At 57.7% G+C, this 20,131-nt stretch overlaps 2 protein-coding genes across 4 annotated transcripts; one reads left to right on the top strand and one right to left on the bottom strand.

Moving 5' to 3' along the window:
* On the bottom strand, positions 2,514 to 19,355 carry NECAB3 (N-terminal EF-hand calcium binding protein 3). 3 transcript variants are annotated; one of them, XR_002339853.1, is made up of 13 exons: positions 19,126 to 19,341; positions 17,075 to 17,099; positions 15,404 to 15,512; positions 14,396 to 14,421; positions 14,106 to 14,203; positions 5,633 to 5,769; positions 5,229 to 5,347; positions 5,033 to 5,112; positions 4,875 to 4,928; positions 4,277 to 4,389; positions 4,029 to 4,106; positions 3,429 to 3,673; positions 2,514 to 3,334 (listed from the first exon to the last, which is right to left on the bottom strand). XR_002339853.1 is itself a non-coding variant. In XM_021077361.1 (13 exons), exons 1-13 carry the CDS (start codon positions 19,336 to 19,338, stop codon positions 3,306 to 3,308), a joined length of 1,173 nt encoding a protein of 390 aa, XP_020933020.1. In that variant the 5' UTR covers positions 19,339 to 19,355; the 3' UTR covers positions 2,514 to 3,305. The 3 variants fall into 3 exon arrangements, 1 of the variants encoding a protein (XP_020933020.1); XM_021077361.1 differs by having other exon boundaries at positions 3,429 to 3,520; positions 19,126 to 19,355; XR_002339852.1 differs by having other exon boundaries at positions 3,429 to 4,928; positions 19,126 to 19,347.
* ACTL10 (actin like 10) lies at positions 9,078 to 12,846 on the top strand. The gene has a single exon (XM_021077362.1). It carries the CDS (start codon positions 11,989 to 11,991, stop codon positions 12,724 to 12,726), a length of 738 nt encoding a protein of 245 aa, XP_020933021.1. The 5' UTR covers positions 9,078 to 11,988; the 3' UTR covers positions 12,727 to 12,846.

Genomic DNA, 20,131 nt, shown 5'->3' on the forward strand with positions numbered 1-20,131 from the left:
GGAAAGGTGACTTAGACTTGGTAGCTTTAACCTGCTACTTAAAGGCTAAGATGGCATATCCATAGTGGATGGAGAGGTGGGAGAGGACAAAGGCTAAGAGGCCGGTGACTGAGATTGTAACTAGCCCAGGTCAGCTGGAATGTTTTAGGGAGAGGAGGCTGCACATAATGGGTGTAGGGGCTGATTGCTAAGGGCCTGGAATGCCAAGTTAAGAATTCAAATTTGGTCTTGATGCTCAAGGCAGTGGGGTGTCATTGAAGGGTCTTAGCCAGGGGGGTAGAGTCACCATGGTAATGTTTTGTAAACCCCTTCTGTTTTGTCCTTTATGAGGAATGGGCTGTTGTGGGTGGGGGTGTGCAGAAGGGAAGCCCAGTGAAGAGGCTGCCATAGTCTTTCAGGCCAGAGATGATGGGGGCCCAAGACTTGGAGGCTTGGGGGATGGCAAGATGGAAATGAATGTGGGCTTATGAGAATTAAATAGACACTATGTTAAGGCCTGGGGACCTCCGTGCCCCCACAGACCCCAGCTCAGAATCTTATTCTCCCGGTAGCTGTAATCCCAGCCTCATGTCTGTAGTCCAGCTCTACACCTGCTCACAGCACTCCCCTATCTGGCAACCTCCTGGCTCCCCCATTACCTGCAAGACATCAGTCAGATCCCTCTGGCCTGGCCTCCCCACTCACCTCCAATCCCTTACACTCTGCGGTTCCTCTTGCTCCCTTTGTCTGCCACATTCTGCCTATCTGCCCCTCACAGGCTCACAGGTCCCCTGTCTGGAGACCCTACTAATCTTTCACAGTTCAAACCAAACATCACCATCTCTAAAAGGCCTTCCCCAGCCCTGTAGGACTGACACACTCCCCTCCACCTCCAGGACCCTTCCTGGCACCTCTAATTCTTCAGCAAGGGAAGGAGGATGCAGCCTGTCTTTAAAAAAAAAAAGGGAGGGGAGGAGTTCTGATCGAGGCTCAGTGGTAATGAACTCAACTAGTATCCATAATGTTGCAACTTTGATCTCTGGCCTTGCTCAATGGGTTAAGGATCCAGTGTTGCCATGAGCTGTGGTGCAGGTCGCAGACGCAGCTCAGATCCCTTGTTGCTGTGGCTGTGGCATAGGCTGGCAGCTACAGCTCTGATTCAAGCCCTAGCCTGGGAACTTCCATATGCTGCAGGTACGGCCCTAAAAAGACCAAAAAAAAAAAAAAAGTGTTAATTTCCAGAATTCTATTCCAGGGTGAGTGAGGCAAAGGGCAACACCCACCTGAGAGGTGTCAGCTTGAGCTTGAGAATTTTAGCATCTTTGTTTAGAGACGGTAATGGGAGGTTTTTTAGTTTTGAGGGCTTCCTATGGGTATTATTTTTGTGGAAGAAACAGAAGGAATTAGAACACAAGACAGAAAACAGGATTATTTCCTTCTGGATGGGCTTCTCTGACAGGGACACCAAAGCCACTCAGAGCTGACTGCCTCAGGTGCTGGCAGCACTTTCTAGGAACTGCCACGAGTCTGGGAAGTGGGGTGGCAGGTGTAGTGCTGGCCTAGGAGCCACCAGGGCCCCCTGTCCTGGTTCTTTTGCCTGAGTGGCCAGGCCAGCAGAAGCAGCTCTGTCTGTCCCTGCAAGTCTGAACCCCTGCAGGGGTCCCTGGGGAGAAACCTCCCAAACTAGGAGGTCCACCCAGAATTGTACCTTCTGAGCTGTCATCCTGGCCATGCCCCGGGGCCTAGCAAGGACCTGACGCCACCAGGGAAGCCAGGCACATTGGTGAAATGTCACTCAGCTCACTGCAAGTCACCCCTTAAAAATTACCACAGCTTCCTCAGGACAAAGTGCCTTCAAGGCCCTGCTGCCTCCCTACCTTGACCTCAGCCCGCCTCTGGGCTTCCTTCAGTTCAGTGAGGCAAACTCTCCTCTCCCTCAGAGCCTGAATCTGTGCATTTCTTTTGCCTAAAGACCCCTGACCCCAACATCCTGCAGACCAGGTCAGAGGCCAGCCTGTGCTCTTGCGGTGCCACGTGCCTCCCCCTTAGAGCCTACCTCCATGTCGGTCACCTCCCTCCTTGCCGGATGGCTCCAAGAGGGTCCACCAGTAGCTGGTAGGACCAGCTCAGCCATCACTCTCCTGGAATTGCTCTATGGCTCTATCAGGTGGCAGGGGTGGTGACAGGTCCAGCCTGGAAGGGGTGGGGTGGGCAGGGGAGGCCCTGTGTGTTCACAAGAAACTGACCATGCTATTTGGGACCCTGAAGAGGCTCTATGGTCTGCCCCCAACTCCACACCACCCCATGTTGGCAAATTGGGGGTGAAGTAGAACCTCCAGGATTCTAGAGGCAGAGCAGACATGGGCAGGCAGAGCCCATGTCCACCCTTCTTTCCCAGGAAAGATCCTAAAACCAAGGTTTGTGGGGTCAGAGGGTCCTGAATTGAGAAAACTTGGATTGGCTGTGACTAAGCTCCCACAATCCACAGGCATGGGGGTCTGGCCTTCTTGCCAAGGGAGAGAGAGGACATGACACCAGAGGTGACCACTGCCTTTATTGCCTCTGGGCTGGGGTCCTGGGCTGGGGTTCAGAGGTATCCAGGGGCAGCAGGTGACTCTGGGCCCAAATTATTGCTACTTAGCAAGGTCACCTGGGGGCTTCCCATAGTGCCCTGAGTATGGGTGGGCATGAGCATGCAAATAATATGCAAATGACATGCAAACCAACCCAGGATCCTCCAGAAGTCTCTGGTGCAGCTGTAGGTAGGTACTGGAAGAGTCAGGAGCCTGCCAGCCCAGGAGGGTGACAGGGACACACAGGTCTGTCTGTACCCCACACTGAAGACATCCAGCCAGGCCTCAGGGATCAAGGTCAGGGGTGGGGACAGTCCCTGAGCATCAGCCCTGGTTCTCCTGCTGCTTGGGGAAGAGCCTACCCCAAGATAACAAGAAGAAAACGAACCCACTAGGTAGCCATTCGGCCCAAGGCCCATTCAGAGGGAAGAGACCTGCCCTGGGTCACACGGCAAGGCAGGGACAGAGGGGACCAGAATCCAGGCTTCCTGAGCCAGGTGGAGGCCAGAGTGCCTCAGAGGCTGAAGCTACAAACAATAAAATACACCGTTAAAGAAAGAAACAGAAAGCAAGCAGCCATCTCTGATCCCTGGGCTGAGAAATTCTCCCCCAGCTGCCTCTGGGAGGCCTCTGCCAGCCAGGCCCCAGGTATAGGAGGCGCAGCGTCCTTGGTCTAGAGTTGAGTTGACCAGTCCAGAAGCTCCAGAGGGAGGCAGGCAGGGCTCCAGGGTCCTTGGCTTATGCAGATCAGGCTCAGTTATTATTCATAATCCACCAGGAGGCTGTGGGTCAGAGGGTGGGAGTCAGAGGCCATGCATACCCACTGCCCCTCCCCAGGTCCAAGGGCTGTGGAGAGGGTTGGGGGCTGCAGCCCACCTGGGAAGAACACAGTGGTGAGGGTGTCTGGAGCCCGCAGGTGGTCAATGAGGATGCGCTGGAAGGCCTTGCTACAGGCAGACTGCTGGTGCCTGGGGAGGACCACGGGGTGGACTGAGGCTGGAGCTGGTCCCCAAAGATCAGGAGCACGTGGACCACAAGAGCTCCCCCTCCCACCCAGTCCTGTTGCCTGGATTCAGACCTCAGTCCTTCCTCACGGTGGCTCTGAGCCTCAGTTTTCTCCTCTGTGAAATGGAAACAACAGTGTCTACTTCACTGGGACACTGTGAAGATTACAGTAAGTGACACCGAAAGTGTGTGACATAGGAAGTGGCACAGTGGTAACAGTGTGTATTCATTGAGCACCTACCTCGTACCTGGCACTGTATTTGGTTCTTTCCATGTCATATTATTCAGTTGATAAGAAGATGGAACCATTACCACTCCCATTTTGAAAAGGAGGCCACCAGAGCTCAGAGGGGTTAGGTAACTCTCCTGAGGTCACACTCCCGGGAGTAGGAGAGAATGACTTGAACCCAGGCTTGACTCACTCCAGGGCCCATACTCAATAAACATTAGCTGTGAGACCACCACTCCTACCTTCTCCAGGAGGCCTCATCCTGCCAGAACTCGTACAGCGTGAAGGAGGCATTGTCCAGCGTCTTCTGGGCAGACACACTGCAGGGCCAAAGAGATGGCCAGGCCAGGCCAGGGCTGCCGCCAACCTCTGCCCACCTAGCCATGGTTGTCCAGCGAAAGCCCTAGCCCAGGACAGCCAGCCCCAGCATTCCTCCCTGCTCACCCCCTACTCCCACCTTGGCCGGCCCACTACCCGGCTGAGGACTCACTGCAGGCAATGGCTCTGGGCCCCTGTGAAGTCCACATAGCAGCACAGGGCATGGTGGAAGTCCTGCAGGGCTTCCTCTGCCACCTGCACCTGCCTCTGGGCCACGAGGATGTGCTGGCAAGAGAGGCAGCCCAGTCAGCTGGGATAGGGCAGGGCAAAGGGCGAGGGACTGCTGTGGCCCCCAGGAGGATCCGGGCCTTCTTGGCTTGTACCAGACCCAGTTGACCAGAGGTTGGGCTCCTGCCCACCCACCCCCTCACCCCGGCCCAAGTCCCTGACTCCATCCTCCTCTTCTCATTGCCAAGTAGCTGTCTTAATCCAGCCACTGCAGAGTGATACCACTTCCTACTGCCACTGTCAGCCTTCATCCACACTGTCCCAGACCCAGCTTTTAGAACTTTTAGATGAGGGACACTGATGTTCACGGAAGAACAGATTTCTGCAGGGTCACAGAGCAGGTGCCTGCCTGTGCTGGGCCAAGCCTGGAGGAGGTGTGTGTGTAAGACAGAGGCCATGGCGGGGGCTAGCCCGGGAACCTCCTCACTTCTTGACCTCCTCCTGGCCCCACAACCAGCGGCCTGCCCCTCTCCCAGACTCACCGAATTGGGCCCCTTGGGAAGCTCCTCTTCATGAAGGGGTTCCAGCCGGGGGGCCTGTGAGGGACGCAGAGCATGGGCCAGGTCTCCAGCATGTGCCTGGCTCGGGTGGATTCCAGGGAGGTCGACCAGCACAGGGTACTGGCCACACGGCCACTCACCTTGCACTCGAGTTGGTCGATGAGCTCCTGGAGACGATTGATCTGGAGCCGCCACTGCATCTCGGCCTCTGAGCTCCGCCCTGAGATCAGGCATGGACCCCCTCAGGCTGGGAGGCCTCTTGGGATGAACTGAGGGAAAGCCGAGGGGCAGAGTGGGGGCCCTGGGGGATGCTGTACCCCCCCCCCACAGACGCACCTGTGTCAGAGAAACCAGGTGACCAGGTGGGTGACCGACCAACGCTCCGCAAGGCCCTGCGCCCTGCCCGCCGGCTGCCACGGGGCCTGCTCTGTACCTCCGCCCTCTCTTCATCTGACCTGAGGGAAGTGGAGGGTCAGCCCAGTGCTTCCAGATCCATGGGGCCAAGCACGGGGCCCCAGAACAGGCTCGGGTGGGATGAGAGGCTTCCCAGGACACTGAGGCTCCAGCCTCAAAGCCAGTCACCTCCCTCTCACCCCATCTTGGCCTCCCTGCCTAAGAACAAGAATTTGGGCTCCAGAATACTAGAACTACAGGACATGATGAAAGCTGAGGGACTTAACACGTGGAGGTAATGGGCACTCGTGAACTGGCCCCACAAGTGGGTAGAGCTCCATACATACCATGGGCCACGGGCCTGGGCCTCCAGGGTATCTGACGCCCCCTCCAGTGAGCTCTGCAGGGCTTGGAGCTGGCTCACCGTCTCCCGCAGTAGGAAACGTGTCACAAACTGGTCCACTTTGGAGGCCCGCTCATATTCCTGGGGAGCAGAGGGGGCATGGTCAGTGTCTCCTGGCTTCAAGCATATATTTCTTTCTTTTCTTTTTCCTCTTTGCTTTTTAGGGCTGCACTTGTGGCATATGGAAGTTCTCAGGCTAGGGGGTGAATTGGAGCTACAGCTGCTGGCCTACACCACAGCCACAGCCACGCCAGATCCGAGCTGCATCTGCAACCTACACCACAGCTCACGGCAACACTGGATCCTTAACCTACTGAGCAAGGCCAGGGATCGAACCTGCGTCTTCATGGTTACTAGCTGGGTTCTTAACCTGCTGAGCCACAAGAACCCCACAAGATACATTTCTGAATGGGGAGCGGCATGCCATGCCCCCACCCCTGCCCATCAGAGCAACAGTAGCAGCATAAAGAGCACAGGGCGTGCAGACCTGACATAAGCAGGAGGGCACTGGGACGTGGTGGGTGAGTAGACCCTGGACCCCTTCCTTGTCTGGGCCTGGCCTCTCTTCCTGGGAGGTATGAGCCCAACTCAGGGAGAAGTATCTGCCATTCTCTGGGCCTCAACGCCCTTCCCTGTTGGTGCCATTACCTTCAGCCAATGAGGCCCCAGGCATAGCTAGACTAGGGATGGGCAGGGCAATTTTGACACATGAGGCAAAATGATGATGTGATGTGGCCCCATACACACCAGCTGGCCCCCAATTCACAATCTGTGTATTCATCCATCCATCCATCCATTCATTCACTCATCCATGCACCAAACATTTACTGAGCACCTCTTGCTAGGAACTGCAGATTCAAGACAAGAGGTCACTGGCCTCACACACCTGCCCCAGCATTTATGCCCGCCAGTGACATCACATTTCTCCCAGGCCCATCCCAAGGCAGGCAGAGCCAGGAAGCCCACCATGTGCCAGGTCCTGCGCTGCCCACCTAGCATGCTCAGAGTCTCCCCAGTTTCCTCACCTATAAAACAGGGTTGGTAATAGCCATCTCACTGAGCTGTTGAGAGGTGCCAATGAGTTATTTCATAGATAGGACTCAGGCCAGTACCTGGTGCATAAGTTTTCAATAAAGAACTGCCATCATTTTTACTGTCAAACATAGTACTAATAAGAAACCCGCCCACTTGTACACCCGACAGTTATAGATTTCCTGAGAATCTCCTCACCAACATTCTCCTTCCCCTACCACCTATCCAGGTAGCTCAGGATGGGAGTTCTGGGGAGCTGTGACGGCCCCTCCACAAGGGGCCCCAGAGGTACCATCCATCAGGGGCTTCTCTGCTGCCCATGACCTGCCTCAATTCAGCCATCAGATGGGCAAGAACAGAGGAGGGGCTGAGTCTTCTCCTTTTCGGAAAGGCCAGTGGCTTCTCCAAGCCTGGTTTCTAGACTTCCCAGCCATTCTCTGAGCTTCCTGAAATCTTCCCAATAAATTCCCTTCCTGGTGCTTAAGATGATCAGTTTCTGTTGCTTGCAACCAAAGAAGCTGGCTCACACAAGCACTCATTGTGTGCCAGGCCCTATTCCAAGCCAAATTTCACTTAATCCTCCTAACTTACAGAAATCATAATGGACTCCATTTTGCAGATGAGAAGACTGAGGCCTGGAGCAGTCAATTACCTCGGCCAAGATCACACAACTAGTTAGTGGCAGAGCCAGAATCCAAACCAAGGTCACAGAAATTCTTCTTTACTCACCACTAAGCACCTGACAAGCACTTATTAACCCAGTTTTACAGCTGAGAAACCAAGACCAGAAGTCACAGAGTAAATGAAGCCAAGTTCACCTGTGGGTTCTGAGAGGAGGAGTTTGGAGCCTGCAGCTAGTGAGGTTGACCCATGAGGTCACAATGTGACCTTCCTGGGACAGAGCCTGGGCATGGGGCCCTTGGCCAGAGGGCAGAGCAGAGGCAGCATGGGCTGGTGACCAGCCCTGCCATAGGAAACAACAGTTCTCACCAGTGGACCAAAGTGCCCAAGCAGGCTTGCAAGGAGAGGCCACCCGATATGGACAAGGCCCAGCGACAACAGCAGTTCTTCAAACATTTCAAGTGAAAGAAGCCAAGCGTGAATGCCAGGGGGCAAGGGGCAGGTGGGGTTCGGGGGAACCTGAACAGGTGGGCAGGAGAGGGTGCTGGGAGTCTAGATCTTGTGGGCAGAAGTCCTTAGTGGCATGGAAGGGGTTAGAGAACCCCAGAGGTTAAAGGTCCAAGGAACCCATGTAGGTGTGGATGAGGTGCTAACAGCCCAGAGGTAAGGGCAGGTATTCCAGAAACCAGGAGGTGGATGAAACTTGGGAGCCCAGGAGGGGCTGCTCCCAACCCAGAACAGATGGGTGGAGGTCCTGGCATGGTGAATGAGCCCAAGCTAGTGACACCAGGGCTGTGGGCCCCCGGGGAGTTCCCTTATGCCTCCTTTCCATTTTCCAGCTTCAATACATGCTATTTTTCCCCTTCTTCAACTGGGTAGAGGCCCTGCGCCGGGGCCAGGGTGGGTGAGGGTTCCAGCATCAAGGCTGGGAGGGCAGGCAAGGAATCTCACAAACGTGACAGGAGTGAGGTCTCAGAAGGTCAGGGGTCCCAGGATGTGGGGCAGGGTGCCTGCCTCCCCCACCTCCCTCTGCCCGGCTAGGAGAATGGCAGGAGTCCCGGAAACGTTAGTAGGTGCGGCGTTCTGGTAGATAGAACCCGGGGTCGGGGGTCGGGTGGTGAGGGTCGCCGGGGGGAAGGCGAGGCGCAATCTTTCCCCTCACACCCCTGCCCCACCCCCAGACCAAGATCATGCTGCTTTTCTCCCTGGACAAGCGGCAGCAGCTAGCCCAGGCGAGAGCAGGCCCCGGCGAGCTGACTAGGCGGCTGGATGAGGACGCGGCGGCTGCCCAGGTGGGCGCCCCGAAGGCGCCGCCCACGCTGCGAGGAGCGGGCGACGGCGCGGAGCGGTGCGAGAGCGCGCGTGCGCGAGAGACGAAGCTCCTGGTCCTGCTGCTGCTGCTGCTGCTGCTGGACGCGCGGCTGCAGGAGGTGGGGCGCCGCGCGGCGGGCGGGGCCAGAGTGGGGGGCGGGGCCAAGGCCGCGCAGGGCTGGCCGCGGCTCTACGCGCGCTTGCTGACCGAGAACCCGGCGGACCGCGACGTTGACCTCGTTGAGGAGCAGCCCTGCAAGCGGCGCCGCTGCCCTCGCCCACGGCTCTGAGTGCCTGGTCCGGATCCCCGGACCCCCGGCCCAGCCCAATAAAGAGCGCATGACAACCGTGGCGCCTGCTAGACCTGTGTGAGGCATAGGGGCGTGGGAAACTGAGGCCAGAACAAGAATGGGAAGAACGGGCATATTTGAGGGACGGGCAGCAGCCACGGCCTGGAGCCAAGGTTGTTTTTGCCTTCTTTCTTGTGATGTAAGAGTCAGAACCGCTGTCCTGGGCTGGTGAGGGGGCACCCTGCCATGGTGGAGGGAGGCTGCTCCCCTCCCCATCAACTCCAGGCCCGGTCTGCAGGCCCAAGGGAAGTGAGTGTGGGTAAAGCCTGGGTTGGTCACGCTGGTAGGAGGCGTGAATCCAGGCAGAACCCAGGCAGCTCCAACAGTCTCCAGCACTGTACAAGTCCCTCTTAGGCTGAAGGAAGGTCCAGGCAAAAAGCTACCACCTTGGGAAAGAACTAGCAAGGACCCAGGGTTAGCATGGTTTCAGCCTTAGGCTCAGGTTGTCCCTGTGAGAGCACCCAGGAGGAGAGGCTGCGGTCCCTGGGTCCTCTGACACCTCACTCTTACCCCCACTCTGCTTGGTAACCCCCAAGGCACCTTAGTCACTTGTCTCCTCGCCTGCCCTGTCCCATCCTCTTCCCCACATTGCAAGCCAAAGGCTTCTTCCAAACCACTTATCTGTAGGGCAGTTCATTCTGCTCATAAACTCACACTGGTTTTTTATTGCTGGCAAGAAAACACCCAAACTTATTGCGATGGACAGGCCCTGCCTCAGTCTTCCCCCTCTAAGGCCTAGTAATGACTTCCACCCTCACCTCTGCTCTGGCCATACACCGCCTGTGCTCTTCAGTTCGAGTTCACTCCCTAAATTACCCACATGAGATCTGGCACACTCTGAGGGCAGGAGCCAGTTGCTTCTCCTCACCCTCCTGGGCCCCAAACCCAGCCCCAGGCCCTAGTTGTTCAGCCTATCTCCACTGGCAACGAACCTCGGAATGCCCTCTTTGGGAGAAGATGCAGTAGGAGTGAAGGTCCCAGGTCACTAAAACCACAGGCACAGCTTCTGCTACAGATACAGTTGTCAGGGTCAACATCACAGCGCCTGCACCAGGCTGGAGGTTGTACTACCCATACCATCTCCCTTACTGCTTGTGAGAACTGACCCTGTTCTACCATCCACATGGTCACAATCAGAGTAACCACAGTCCTCAATGTGGCCACACCTCCTGGCATAAGCGACTGCCCGAGCTGGCCCTTTAAGCCCCTTCCTTGGGCCTATAACTGAGGAGCTATAGGAGGCTATGTTTCATACACAGGCTGAAGCCAAACTTCAGAAGACTGTAAACACAATGCAGTGCACATCTTGAGTCCCTCACAGCACTGCAGTCAGGCCCTGCTTCCAGTCTGTTCCTAAAACCTTGGAATAATAAGACATGCAATAACCTTGTGATAAAACCCCTATTTTAGCTTAAGCTCACCTGAATGCATCTTCAACTCTGCAACCAAAATGGTCCTAAAGAAAAAAGACTGCAGAGACAAGAAGTAGCCTATTTCCTGTGCGTGAGGATGATCATCTTTTGGAAGAAGTAACTGAGCCCAGAGAGAGATATTAGGATTTGCTCAGGGCCCAGTGAGTCAGAACAGAGTCACAAACTCAGGCCCGCCTAAGTCCATACGTGGAAGGCCCTGAAGGTAGGCTCCCTCTGTGGGCTACCTGCGCCCCTGAAGGCTAAGCATACAGAGATCTTCAGGGTGGCTGTAGATCTGTGATGGAGTTTTCTCTTTAGCATTGAGAGGGGAGGGGCCGCAAGTTTGGCCAGCGTGCATCAGATAATCCAAAGTGGTTTGGAGAAGGAATCAAACTGGTTGTGCTGGGCAGCTGAGACCAGACCCTGGATGTCACAGTTACCACCCTTGGCCCTGCCCCAATGAGAGGATGCGTCTAGGGAGTTTTCTTCAGGGTTGAGGACTATGGAAGCACGGCAGGTGCTGAGGTCACAATGAGTTCAAGTTCTTTTCTTTCCTTCTCTGACCACGCCCTCCCACCTCCACAACCAGGAACTACAGTACTTCGGTCACGCTCAGTTGAGAAGTGCCAGGAGACCTTGGCTGGATTCCTGGGTCCCCGAGGGGGATATATGTCTGGATAACATTGCCAGCAAGGCCCCTTTATTCCCAGATCTGCTTCTGGAAGCTCCTCAATTTCTTAAGAGTTGGCCCGGACCTTTCACCATCCACCTCAGCAAGGGTTTCGGTGGGCGGAGCCGCACCCTCGAGGCAAGTCCTCGGAGAGGGTGGGGCCTTGAGCCAGGGGAGGGCCAGAAGCAGCCAGGGGCCAGAGAGGACGGAGGCTGACACTTGAACCAGAGGCGGGCGCTCAAGCCCAGGAGCGGAGCCAAGGGCTGAAAAGATACCTCCAATCTGGCCAAGAGTGGGACCTCAGGCCCAGAGAGCAGTGCACAAGAATTGAGGCGTTAGTTATCTAGCCCAGAAAGTCCGAGTCGTACACCCAGGGCCAAGAACTGAAAGGCGGGCCTCCACCGAGACCAGCTGAAGCGGGGTCTCAGGCTAAGGTGGGACCGAGCCTCCAGGGGCGGAGCCTTTGGCTCAGGGCGTGGCCAGCCCGAAGGTGGCGTCGCTATCCGGGAGCCGCCGGGTCCACCGGCCGCCCTCGCTGGGCCGTGTGGCGGTGGTGGTGGACCAGGGCTCTGGCTTCACCAAGGCAGGCTTCGCGGGCGAGAAGCAGCCACGCCTGGTGCTGAAGAGCTCCAGCCTGGTGCCCAGTTGGGAGCGGCCCGTGCTGCCTGGGGTGCCAGGCTGTGAGCTGGCGGGCGGCGTGGCACGGGCGCACCCCATCAAGCACGGCGTGGTGGTGGACTGGGAGGCCCTGGAGGGGCTATGGGAGCGCCTGCTGGTGGGCGGCCTGCGGGTGTGCCCAGAACAGTGGCCGGTGCTGGTGAGCGACTCGCCGTCGGCACCGCCCGTGGGCCGTGAGAGGGTGGCGGAGCTGCTGTTTGAGGCCCTGGCAGTGCCCGCGTGCCACATGGCCAGCACCGCGTTGCTGGCGCTCTGCTCCGTCGGCGCGTTCAGCGGGCTGGCTGTGGAGGCAGGCGCGGGCGTGTGCCATACCACGCCCATCTATGCCGGCCACTCGTGGCAAAAGGCCACCTTCCGGCTGGACGTGGCAGGCAGCACCCTGTCCCGCTACCTTCGGGAGCTGCTGGTGGCAGCATGCCCTGATCAACAGCTGCAGGCCCTGCCCCGCAAAGTCATCACACAGCTCAAGAAGCGCTGCTGCTACGTGTCGCTGGACTTCGAGGGTGACCTCCAGAACCCTGCCCGCCACCATCCAGCTAGTTTCTGCCTAGGCAATGGGTGCTCTATCTGCCTGAGCAGTGAGCGCTTCCGCTGCCCGGAACCCATCTTTCAGCCAAGTCTGCTAGGCCAGGCTGAGCCAGGACTGCCCACGCTGGCCTTCCAGGCACTGCAAAGGCTGCCCGCAACACTGCGGACACGGCTGGCCAACACCACGGTGCTGGCTGGTGGCTCCACACTTTTCCCTGGCTTCACTGAGCGCCTGGAGATGGAGCTGGGGGCCCAGTGCCAGCGCCATGGCTATGGGGCACTGAGGCCTTGCCTGGTAGCCAGACCTGGGCGTGGCACAGCAGTGTGGACAGGCGGCTCCATGGTGGCCTCGTTTCGCTCCTTCCAATGCCGCTGGATTACCCGGGCCATGTACCAGGAATGTGGCTCAAGGCTGGTGCACAAAGTGTTCAACTGAGTTGGGCTGGACTAAAGGGGATGATGCCCCAAGGGGGGGCTGCAGAGGCAGAAGCGCCGCAGGCTGAGGTGCAGCTCTATCAGAGGCATTGAGTGCCAAATAAAAGGCTCAGCGATTGGAGCTGGCAGAGCTGCGTGGTGATGGGTACCATCTATCTCCTTCTGAGCCAGGTGGGGCCCTCACTTTGACCTGAGGTTTTATTTCCCCCAACCAGTTCCAGTTCAGAGGACACCAGTCTCGCTACCCATCCCCATGGCCCTGTTTCCATGGCAACAAGGAAGGTGATGCCCCCACTTGTGTCCAGACCACAGATATGGAAGTCATAACATTCCAACGCCTCATCACTGAACCATTTGGACACCCATCCTATGCTAGGTTCCAAGGGGTTACCCTTTGAAAAGCTACTAAGTCCCATGTGAAAGCAACCAGAAGGAGCAGCTTTGTCCTCAGCTGATCAGCAACTCGCCTGTTTCCCCTTCTGTAAAAAGTGGGGTCAGGCACTGCTCATTGTTCCCTCCTCACCTCCTTATTAAGAGCTATGGGACAAAGGGAGGTGGAGACATTTCTTAAAAGGGAGGAGTGGCTTGTGGTGTCTTAAAACGCCACCCAAGGGCCTGGAGCCCTAGCGGTGAGCACACTTTATGCTCGTGCGCACGTGTCCATACACACAAACACACGGGTGCACACATGCCTGCCTCCTCACCCATGTCCTCAGGCTGCCCTCTCACCAGGCTCCACACACCAGCATGAGCCTGTGGCTATGGGTGAGCATACGCTAACCCCTGGCCCTGCTGGGACCTAGGCTTGATGCCCCAGCAGGTCTAGTCAACAATAAAAACAGCAGCAGGAGTTCCTGCTGTGGCACAGTGGGTTAAGAATCCAACTGCAGCGGCTTGGGTTGCTGCGGAGGCCCTGGTTCGATCCCCATCCCAGCACAGTGGGTGAAAGGATCCGGCATTGCCACAGATGTGGCATAGGTCACAGCTGTGGCTGATGCAGTCCCTGGCCCAGGAACGTCCACATGCCACAGGTGCAGCCATTAAAAAACAAAACAACAAAAAAACACATTAGTAGCAGCAGCTCCAGGTACGAAGTGGCTACTATGTGCCAGGCAGAGGTTTGGGAGCTAGGAATGGAGTAGAGAACAAGACAGACAAAAATTCCCGCCTTCATTCTCATTTAGTTGTCCTAACAAATGCCTGGAGGTAAGCTCTATTACTATGCCCAGTTTACAGATGAGAAAACTGAGGCCCAGAGAGGTAAAGAGGCACAGCCAGAAAGTGCCAAGATTAGAACCCAGGCCTCTTGCTCTATAGCCCTGAGCCTGATGGTGGAGGCGCCTTCATTCCAGGCCCCCCACCATCAGGCGGTCCACTTACCAGCTTGGTGGTGTCCATGGCAGCGAGCACTGCACAGTTCAGCGACTCCAGCGCAGCCAGCACAGGCCGGTAGACACCCAGGTGTTCTGAGAAGTAGTCTGAGGGCAGAGAAGGTGCTCGAAGGCTCCCAGACCGCCCCTCCAGCATTTACAGCCTGGAATTGCTCAGCAGCCAACCAGGCCTCAGATCCTGAGCCCCGCCCATCCTGTTCCATCAGGCGACCAGCAACGGCCTCTCATCGCCCCCACCTGCCCGGTCCCGGGACACAAGCGCTCCCACGGGCTACTCACCGCAGAGTTTCTCCGTTTCCAAATTGCTGCGGGGAAAAGAGCAGGCGCGCTTCAGACCCGACGATGTGGGCCTGGTACACGGGGTCTTTAACGCCGACATTCCTCCCCGCTCCCTGCCCAGCTTGGCCTGACAAGGAGGTGACTTCTGACTCTGCCCCAGGTTAAGTGGCTAAGGGGACAGAGAGGGGGAGCAAGGGTACTACCGTCCCACCAAACACTGTCTGAGGGCAAAAATTCAGGCCCGCTCTTGGCCTGCAAGGAGATATCAGGCCAGGGAGACAGATGTGAACACAGGCCAGAGAGGAGTGGTCACAGCTGGGAAGGGGAAGCCAGGTCTGTGGAAATGCAGGGTAGACATGGAGTATTTCTTGGTCAATCAGGGAGGGCTTCCTGGAGGAGTGGCTGCCTAAGTTAGGCCTTGAAGGACAAGGAATTCGAGTGGCACATCTGGTGGTGGTGAGGTGATGGCGCTGCAGACAAAGGGTCCAGCCCAAGCCTCAGTATACGGGAGGGCATGGGAGCCTTGAGTGGAGACTCAGAGTCTAGAATTTATTCTAAGGAGATGGGTGGGGGAGGGAAGTGAGGGAGAGAGAGCTGCCTGTGTGCACCGGTGTAAGGAAGCAGAAGGAAAGCAAGCTCGTGCTAAGGCCTGCAGATACAGGAGCACCTGCATCCATGGGTGGAAGCAGGCGGGGCCCAGCTGTCCCCAGGCAGCCTCTGGTCCCTGCAGGAAGTGGGAATGGGGGGGGGGGCACCTGTGGGCTGAACCATAGGTGGTGACTCAGGCCTGGCTATTTTGGGGTCCCAGCTGGAAGCAGTGTAATGGGAAAAGCTGGAGCCAAGGAGGGAGTAGGTGGGTGGGTAAAATTGGCACTGAGCCCTGGCACCCCTCTCCCTGTGCCCCCCCTCCATCCTCCATAAAGAACCAGTGCAGCAGGGGACATGGTAGGGTTTGGACAACCAGCCTCATAGCTACACGCGGCCCCAGCATCCACCTCGCGTACTCACTCAGTGGGATGCCCATCAATGCTGCTGAACAGCTCCCGCAGCTCCCTGGGGCTGAGAACCCCATCAGCAAAGTAATTCTGGAATTCTTCAAATGAGAGCTTACCATCATCTGGCGGGGGGGGGGGGGGGAGACAGGGAGCAGAGTCAAGTGTCCCTGAGCCCTGGCTGCACCCCTGCCACCAGATCCAGGCCCACCGAAGGCTTCACAGCATCTCACAACCCCCCAGCCAGGAGGAATGGGACTCTGAGCATGGTGGGAGGCCTGACCGTTGGGGACAGAATGGCCAGGTTCCCCAGAGGTGCCCACTGAAGGCAACAGAACCCACTTTGCAGGCACCCAAGGGACAGGGTGGGGACAAGTCTGGGTGGGGACTCAGTAAATGTGGGCCAAGTGAAGAAACAAATGAACAACAGCCTAGGCCGCAGAAACATCATGGCAGGGCCTGGATGTCACCGGGGGGACTTGGGGCCGCACCTCTGTCCCATGTGCTGGCCAGCCTGGCTCTAGAGTGGAGGGGACCTCTGTGTACTGGACCTAGGCCCTTCATAGAGCAGGAGTCAGACACGCTCTTGCTTAGGAGCTGGAGCCCCCGTAAGAAGCAGCAGGAGGGAAGATTTCCCCATCACAGGGGACGCCCAGCAAAGGCCAAGAGAGTGTGCTGGCCGAACACCCTTGAGATTTGCGTGATGAGGTCTCTAAGCAGATGGGGTGGGGAGAGGGGAGCTAGGGGAGGGTCTGAGCCTCCCGGGCCAGAACACGATGATCCAGATGAGACCACGTGCCCTAACCAGTGGAAAAAACAGTCTCCAGCAGTTTGAAGAGACCCCGGGAGAAGGGTCATGGGGTGGAGACACAATCCTATCTCAAGGAAGCTGACAAGTCTGGAGACCCCACGTCAAGTGAGGTCAAGGCTGACTGGCTGTCTCGGCTCTGACCCTCCACTGGCCGATCAGCACTGTAGGCTGCTCTGAGTCACCCAGGGGCAGCAACCTGCTTCCAAGGTCCCCTAACGGCTCCTGCTTTAGTTGTCAAGGTTTGCCCAGACCAGGGCCTGAGATTCAGGGCTCAAAGCAGGACAAGTTGATTCTGTGCACCCAGTTTTATCCAGCCCTCCCTGGATCCAGAGGATTGGTCATAGGGAAACTTACCCAAGCTCTCTAAAAATCTAAGATGAAATCCCCCACAGGGCCTCATCTCCATGACCTCACCCTTCCAAGCCTCTGACACAGGGAGCCTGGGACCAAGCATCACAGAGACCTGGGTTCGAGGCCTACCACATAAAGGCTGTCTGACCTCAGGCAGCCTGCTTCACCTCTCTGGGCCTCTGGGCCTTTGTGAAACAAAGTGAAGAATCTGCAACTAGCTAGCAGTTGTAAGGACAATATGAGGTCAAACGCAGGATGTATCCCTCCACTGTGCCATGACACTGCATGAAGGTAAGCCCACCTCCAGCCTCTGGCTAAACCGCATTCCCTCCACTCCATTCGGCCAAACTTGATTCAAAACACTTCCTCCAGGAAGGATGCCTGGGTTGAAGGATGTCTGGTTTGGGTCCTCCCAAGACTGTTCTCCATTCCAGACTGTGCCCCCAAGCCCCCAACCCTCCCCTGAGTCTTCTGATGTCCCGCACCCTTCCCCCCACCGTGGGACTGGGGAGAAGTCACACTCACCATTCTTGTCTGCTCTGCGGAAAACCTAGAGGACAAAAGGGCATGGATGGGAGTTGTGAATGGGGCCTGGGAGGGAAGAGACCCCCCCCACCCAACCCCAGAAGGCCTCAGCTAGCCAGCCTGCCCCCTCCGTCGCCCTCCCTCCTGCTGCGCCTGGTCCCAATGCCCTGCCCAGCTAGGCCCTGCAGGAGCTTATCCCAACAGGGGGGCACAGGAAGAGCAAACAGCAGGCCCCAGAACTTGCTCATTCTCCTGCAGGGCCTGGTCTTGGAGGGGGGTGGGGCACTCCCGGCCAGTTCTCTGCACCTTCACCTCCCACACCCAGAGTCCTCCGAGTTCCGTCTGATGCATCAGCCCTTGGAACGAACCCAGCTTGAGGAAGATGGGGAGACGGGCCAAGATGCGGCCTGAGATCCTGGGCACCCATCCCAGACCTGACCCCCAACTCTGCCATGTGGCTCTGGTCTGTCTCAGACTCTGCCTGCTCTGGGCTGTTTCCCTGAGAGCTTATTGAAGACCCTGACGTGAAAGCAGTAGCTGGTCCTACCTTTGTGGGTGCCTGCTTTCCCACTAGCACATGGGGGAGCAAGCCAGGTTTAACCCTTCCAGGGCTGGGGCTTCCTATAAGGTCAACTCAGTGTGAGGTCTTGGGCAGGCGTGTGTGTGTGTGTGTGTGTGTGTGTGTGTGCGCGCGCGTGCACGCGCACAGGGGAAGTAAGGGTGGTGGAAAGCAAGGGAGGACAGATTGTATTTATAGAGACAAAGAGCAATGGGCAGACAGAGCACCCCAGAGTCAAGACATGGTCCCTGTCTCTCTTAGGAACCAGAGACCCCCAGGTCACCTAAAGCAGCCCAGCAAATAGGAGACCAGCAGGGCTGGCAAAGAGGGTCAGGCCAAAGCCTGGACAGAGCCCCTATCAGCCCCAGGTCCTGAAAGCTTCTCTCTTCTGGCCATTTTCTCAGGTCAGTAAGGCTCAGGGCTGAATCTAATCCCTAGCCAGAAGCTTGACTCAGAGAAGGTCTGTCACTGGCTCGGGGTCACAGAGCAGCCCAGTGTGGCCTGGTTGGGACAGATGGAAATACTTGGGGGATGAGGGTGGGGGAAGGGTGCTGACCCGGGAAGGAGGACATCTAGGGCCACACCCCAGTGTGCCCCTGCCTCCGTGTGTGATCTCAGATATGTCCCTAACCCTCCAGGCCTTGGTTTCTCCATCTGGGAAGTGGGAGGGTCAGGTCTCTTTCAGCCGGGAGGTCTGTGGCCAAGGTGCTGAGTCACTAGGGACAATGGGGAGGGGGCAGGAGTACAGCTTCTCCCGCTGGCGGGGACCAGTGGGAGTGCGGCATAAGAGGACAGGATGGGCCAGGCACCGGGTGAAAGGTGGGGAAGGGGCTCATGGCAGTGACTGAGGTGGGGCCAGGCTGCTCCACGCTGGCCTGCAGGGGGGCCACTTGCCAGTCAAGGAAGGGTGTACAGACCACAGAGGATGACTGGGCATCCCCCACCAACTGTAGGATCTGCCGGTCCCTGGGTCAGATCTAAAGGACTCTTGGGGTCAGCACTAGGTTAGAAGTCAGGCGCCCTGGCCTGAGGCTACCATACAGGGGCACTATGACTGCTCCTGTGATCAAGGGTTGACAGCGCCCACCCGGCAAGACATACATGCGGTGGGCTCCGGGGTGGGGGCGGCAGAGGCAGTGACACTGAACCCGAGACCAGGAGAGATCTGGGAAGAGTGAGAGACAGAGAATGGGACACAGAAGCAACTAGATAAGGAAAAGGGAGGCACGCGGCAACAGAAACAGAAGGGTCAGAGAGACAGAGACTCAGAGACAGAGGCAGGGCCCCCAGCAGACCTGAGGGAAGAGACACTGGCACAGACACAGACAGAAGCGGAATGAGAGCCGCTGAGACGGGGCCAAAAGAGAGTGAGAGACAGAGTCCAGGGAGACACAGGGAGAGAGATACGACAGAGACCTGGAGGGAGACGGCGAAAGGCAGTGTCCACCCCCAGGGCCGTAGCGCCGGCGCCCCGGGCCCGCTTCCCACTCACATCTTGGAAGAGCGCGTGTCCGGCGAGCCCGGCGGCGGGCGCGGGGGGCCGCGGGGGCTCGGTCGCCGGCGGCCGGATCAGACACACGGTGAGCAGCCCCGCGCACGCCATGGCGCCGCCACCCGCTCGGCTCCGGTTCCGCTGTGGCTCCGGGCTCTGGACGCAGCTGCCGCCGCGGACTTGAGGGGACGGCGAGGGGGGACGGCCGCCCATCGGCGCCGGCGCGGAGGCTGAGGGCCCCGCCCCCCGCGGCTCCGCCCCCGCCCGGCCCGGCCGAGGCCCCCTCCCCGCCCCGCCCCGGCGCCAGCCCGCCCGACCACTTGGCCCTCCGCCAGCCCCTCAGCTTCCCCGTCTGGAAAACGGGAGCAGACGCCAGGCTTCAGGGCCGCAAGAGCCGCGCAATGCAGAACTTAACCCCGGTCACTTCTGTAGTCCCTCACCTCCAGAGTAAGGGGCCACCCAAGGGGTCATTTCCACCGGGGACCGGCTGAGTGAATGACGGTCGGGGTGGAGTACTACACAGCCGGGAACTGAACGGAAGAGGCCGTGCGTGCCCACCAAAGGCAAGTCCTGCACCATTACCGGTCAACAAAGCAAACTGCAGGGGCACAGGCGCGCCACCTAGTGGGTAAAACCCGCAAAGGACTTCACCTCTGAGCATCTGTATCTTCTGCCAAATGGGTGAGATTGGGTGGAGACTGAGAGTGAAGGGCTCAAAATAGGAACTGGCTCAGAGAAAGCCCACCTAAAGGTTTGCTAAATAGGTCTGTGTGGACCGTCACCTTCCCCTCCACCTCCAAGCTCAACGCAGCCTTCTCTTGCCCCTTGCTCTGCCTTTCTGGCCCCCACTTCAACCCATTCTCCACACAGCAGCCAGAGGGAGATTTTAAAATATAAACCAGGGTGTGTCACTCCTCTGACTCACCAAGGTCCTTGTCCCCTGAATAAAGCCTTAAGTAAAACAGCTTCCCTCCACACTGGCCCTCATGTCAGGCTTGCAGCCACA

This window comes from Sus scrofa, chromosome 17 (genome assembly GCF_000003025.6).
Source record: "Sus scrofa isolate TJ Tabasco breed Duroc chromosome 17, Sscrofa11.1, whole genome shotgun sequence".
Taxonomy (NCBI): Eukaryota; Metazoa; Chordata; class Mammalia; order Artiodactyla; family Suidae; genus Sus; species Sus scrofa.

Bases quoted from the DNA above. Each gene is read 5' to 3' on its own strand.
- NECAB3 (XM_021077361.1), bottom strand. From the start codon at position 19,338: ATGGGCGGCCGTCCCCCCTCGCCGTCCCCTCAAGTCCGCGGCGGCAGC. The intron at 5,770-14,105 runs GTAAGTGGACCG...TCTGCTCCCCAG, and splicing joins CCATGGACACCACCAAGCTG to GAATATGAGCGGGCCTCCAA. The intron at 3,521-4,028 runs GTAGGAGTGGTG...GGTCCTCCCCAG, and splicing joins GATGAGGCCTCCTGGAGAAG to GCACCAGCAGTCTGCCTGTA.
- ACTL10 (XM_021077362.1), top strand. From the start codon at position 11,989: ATGGCCAGCACCGCGTTGCTGGCGCTCTGCTCCGTCGGCGCGTTCAGC.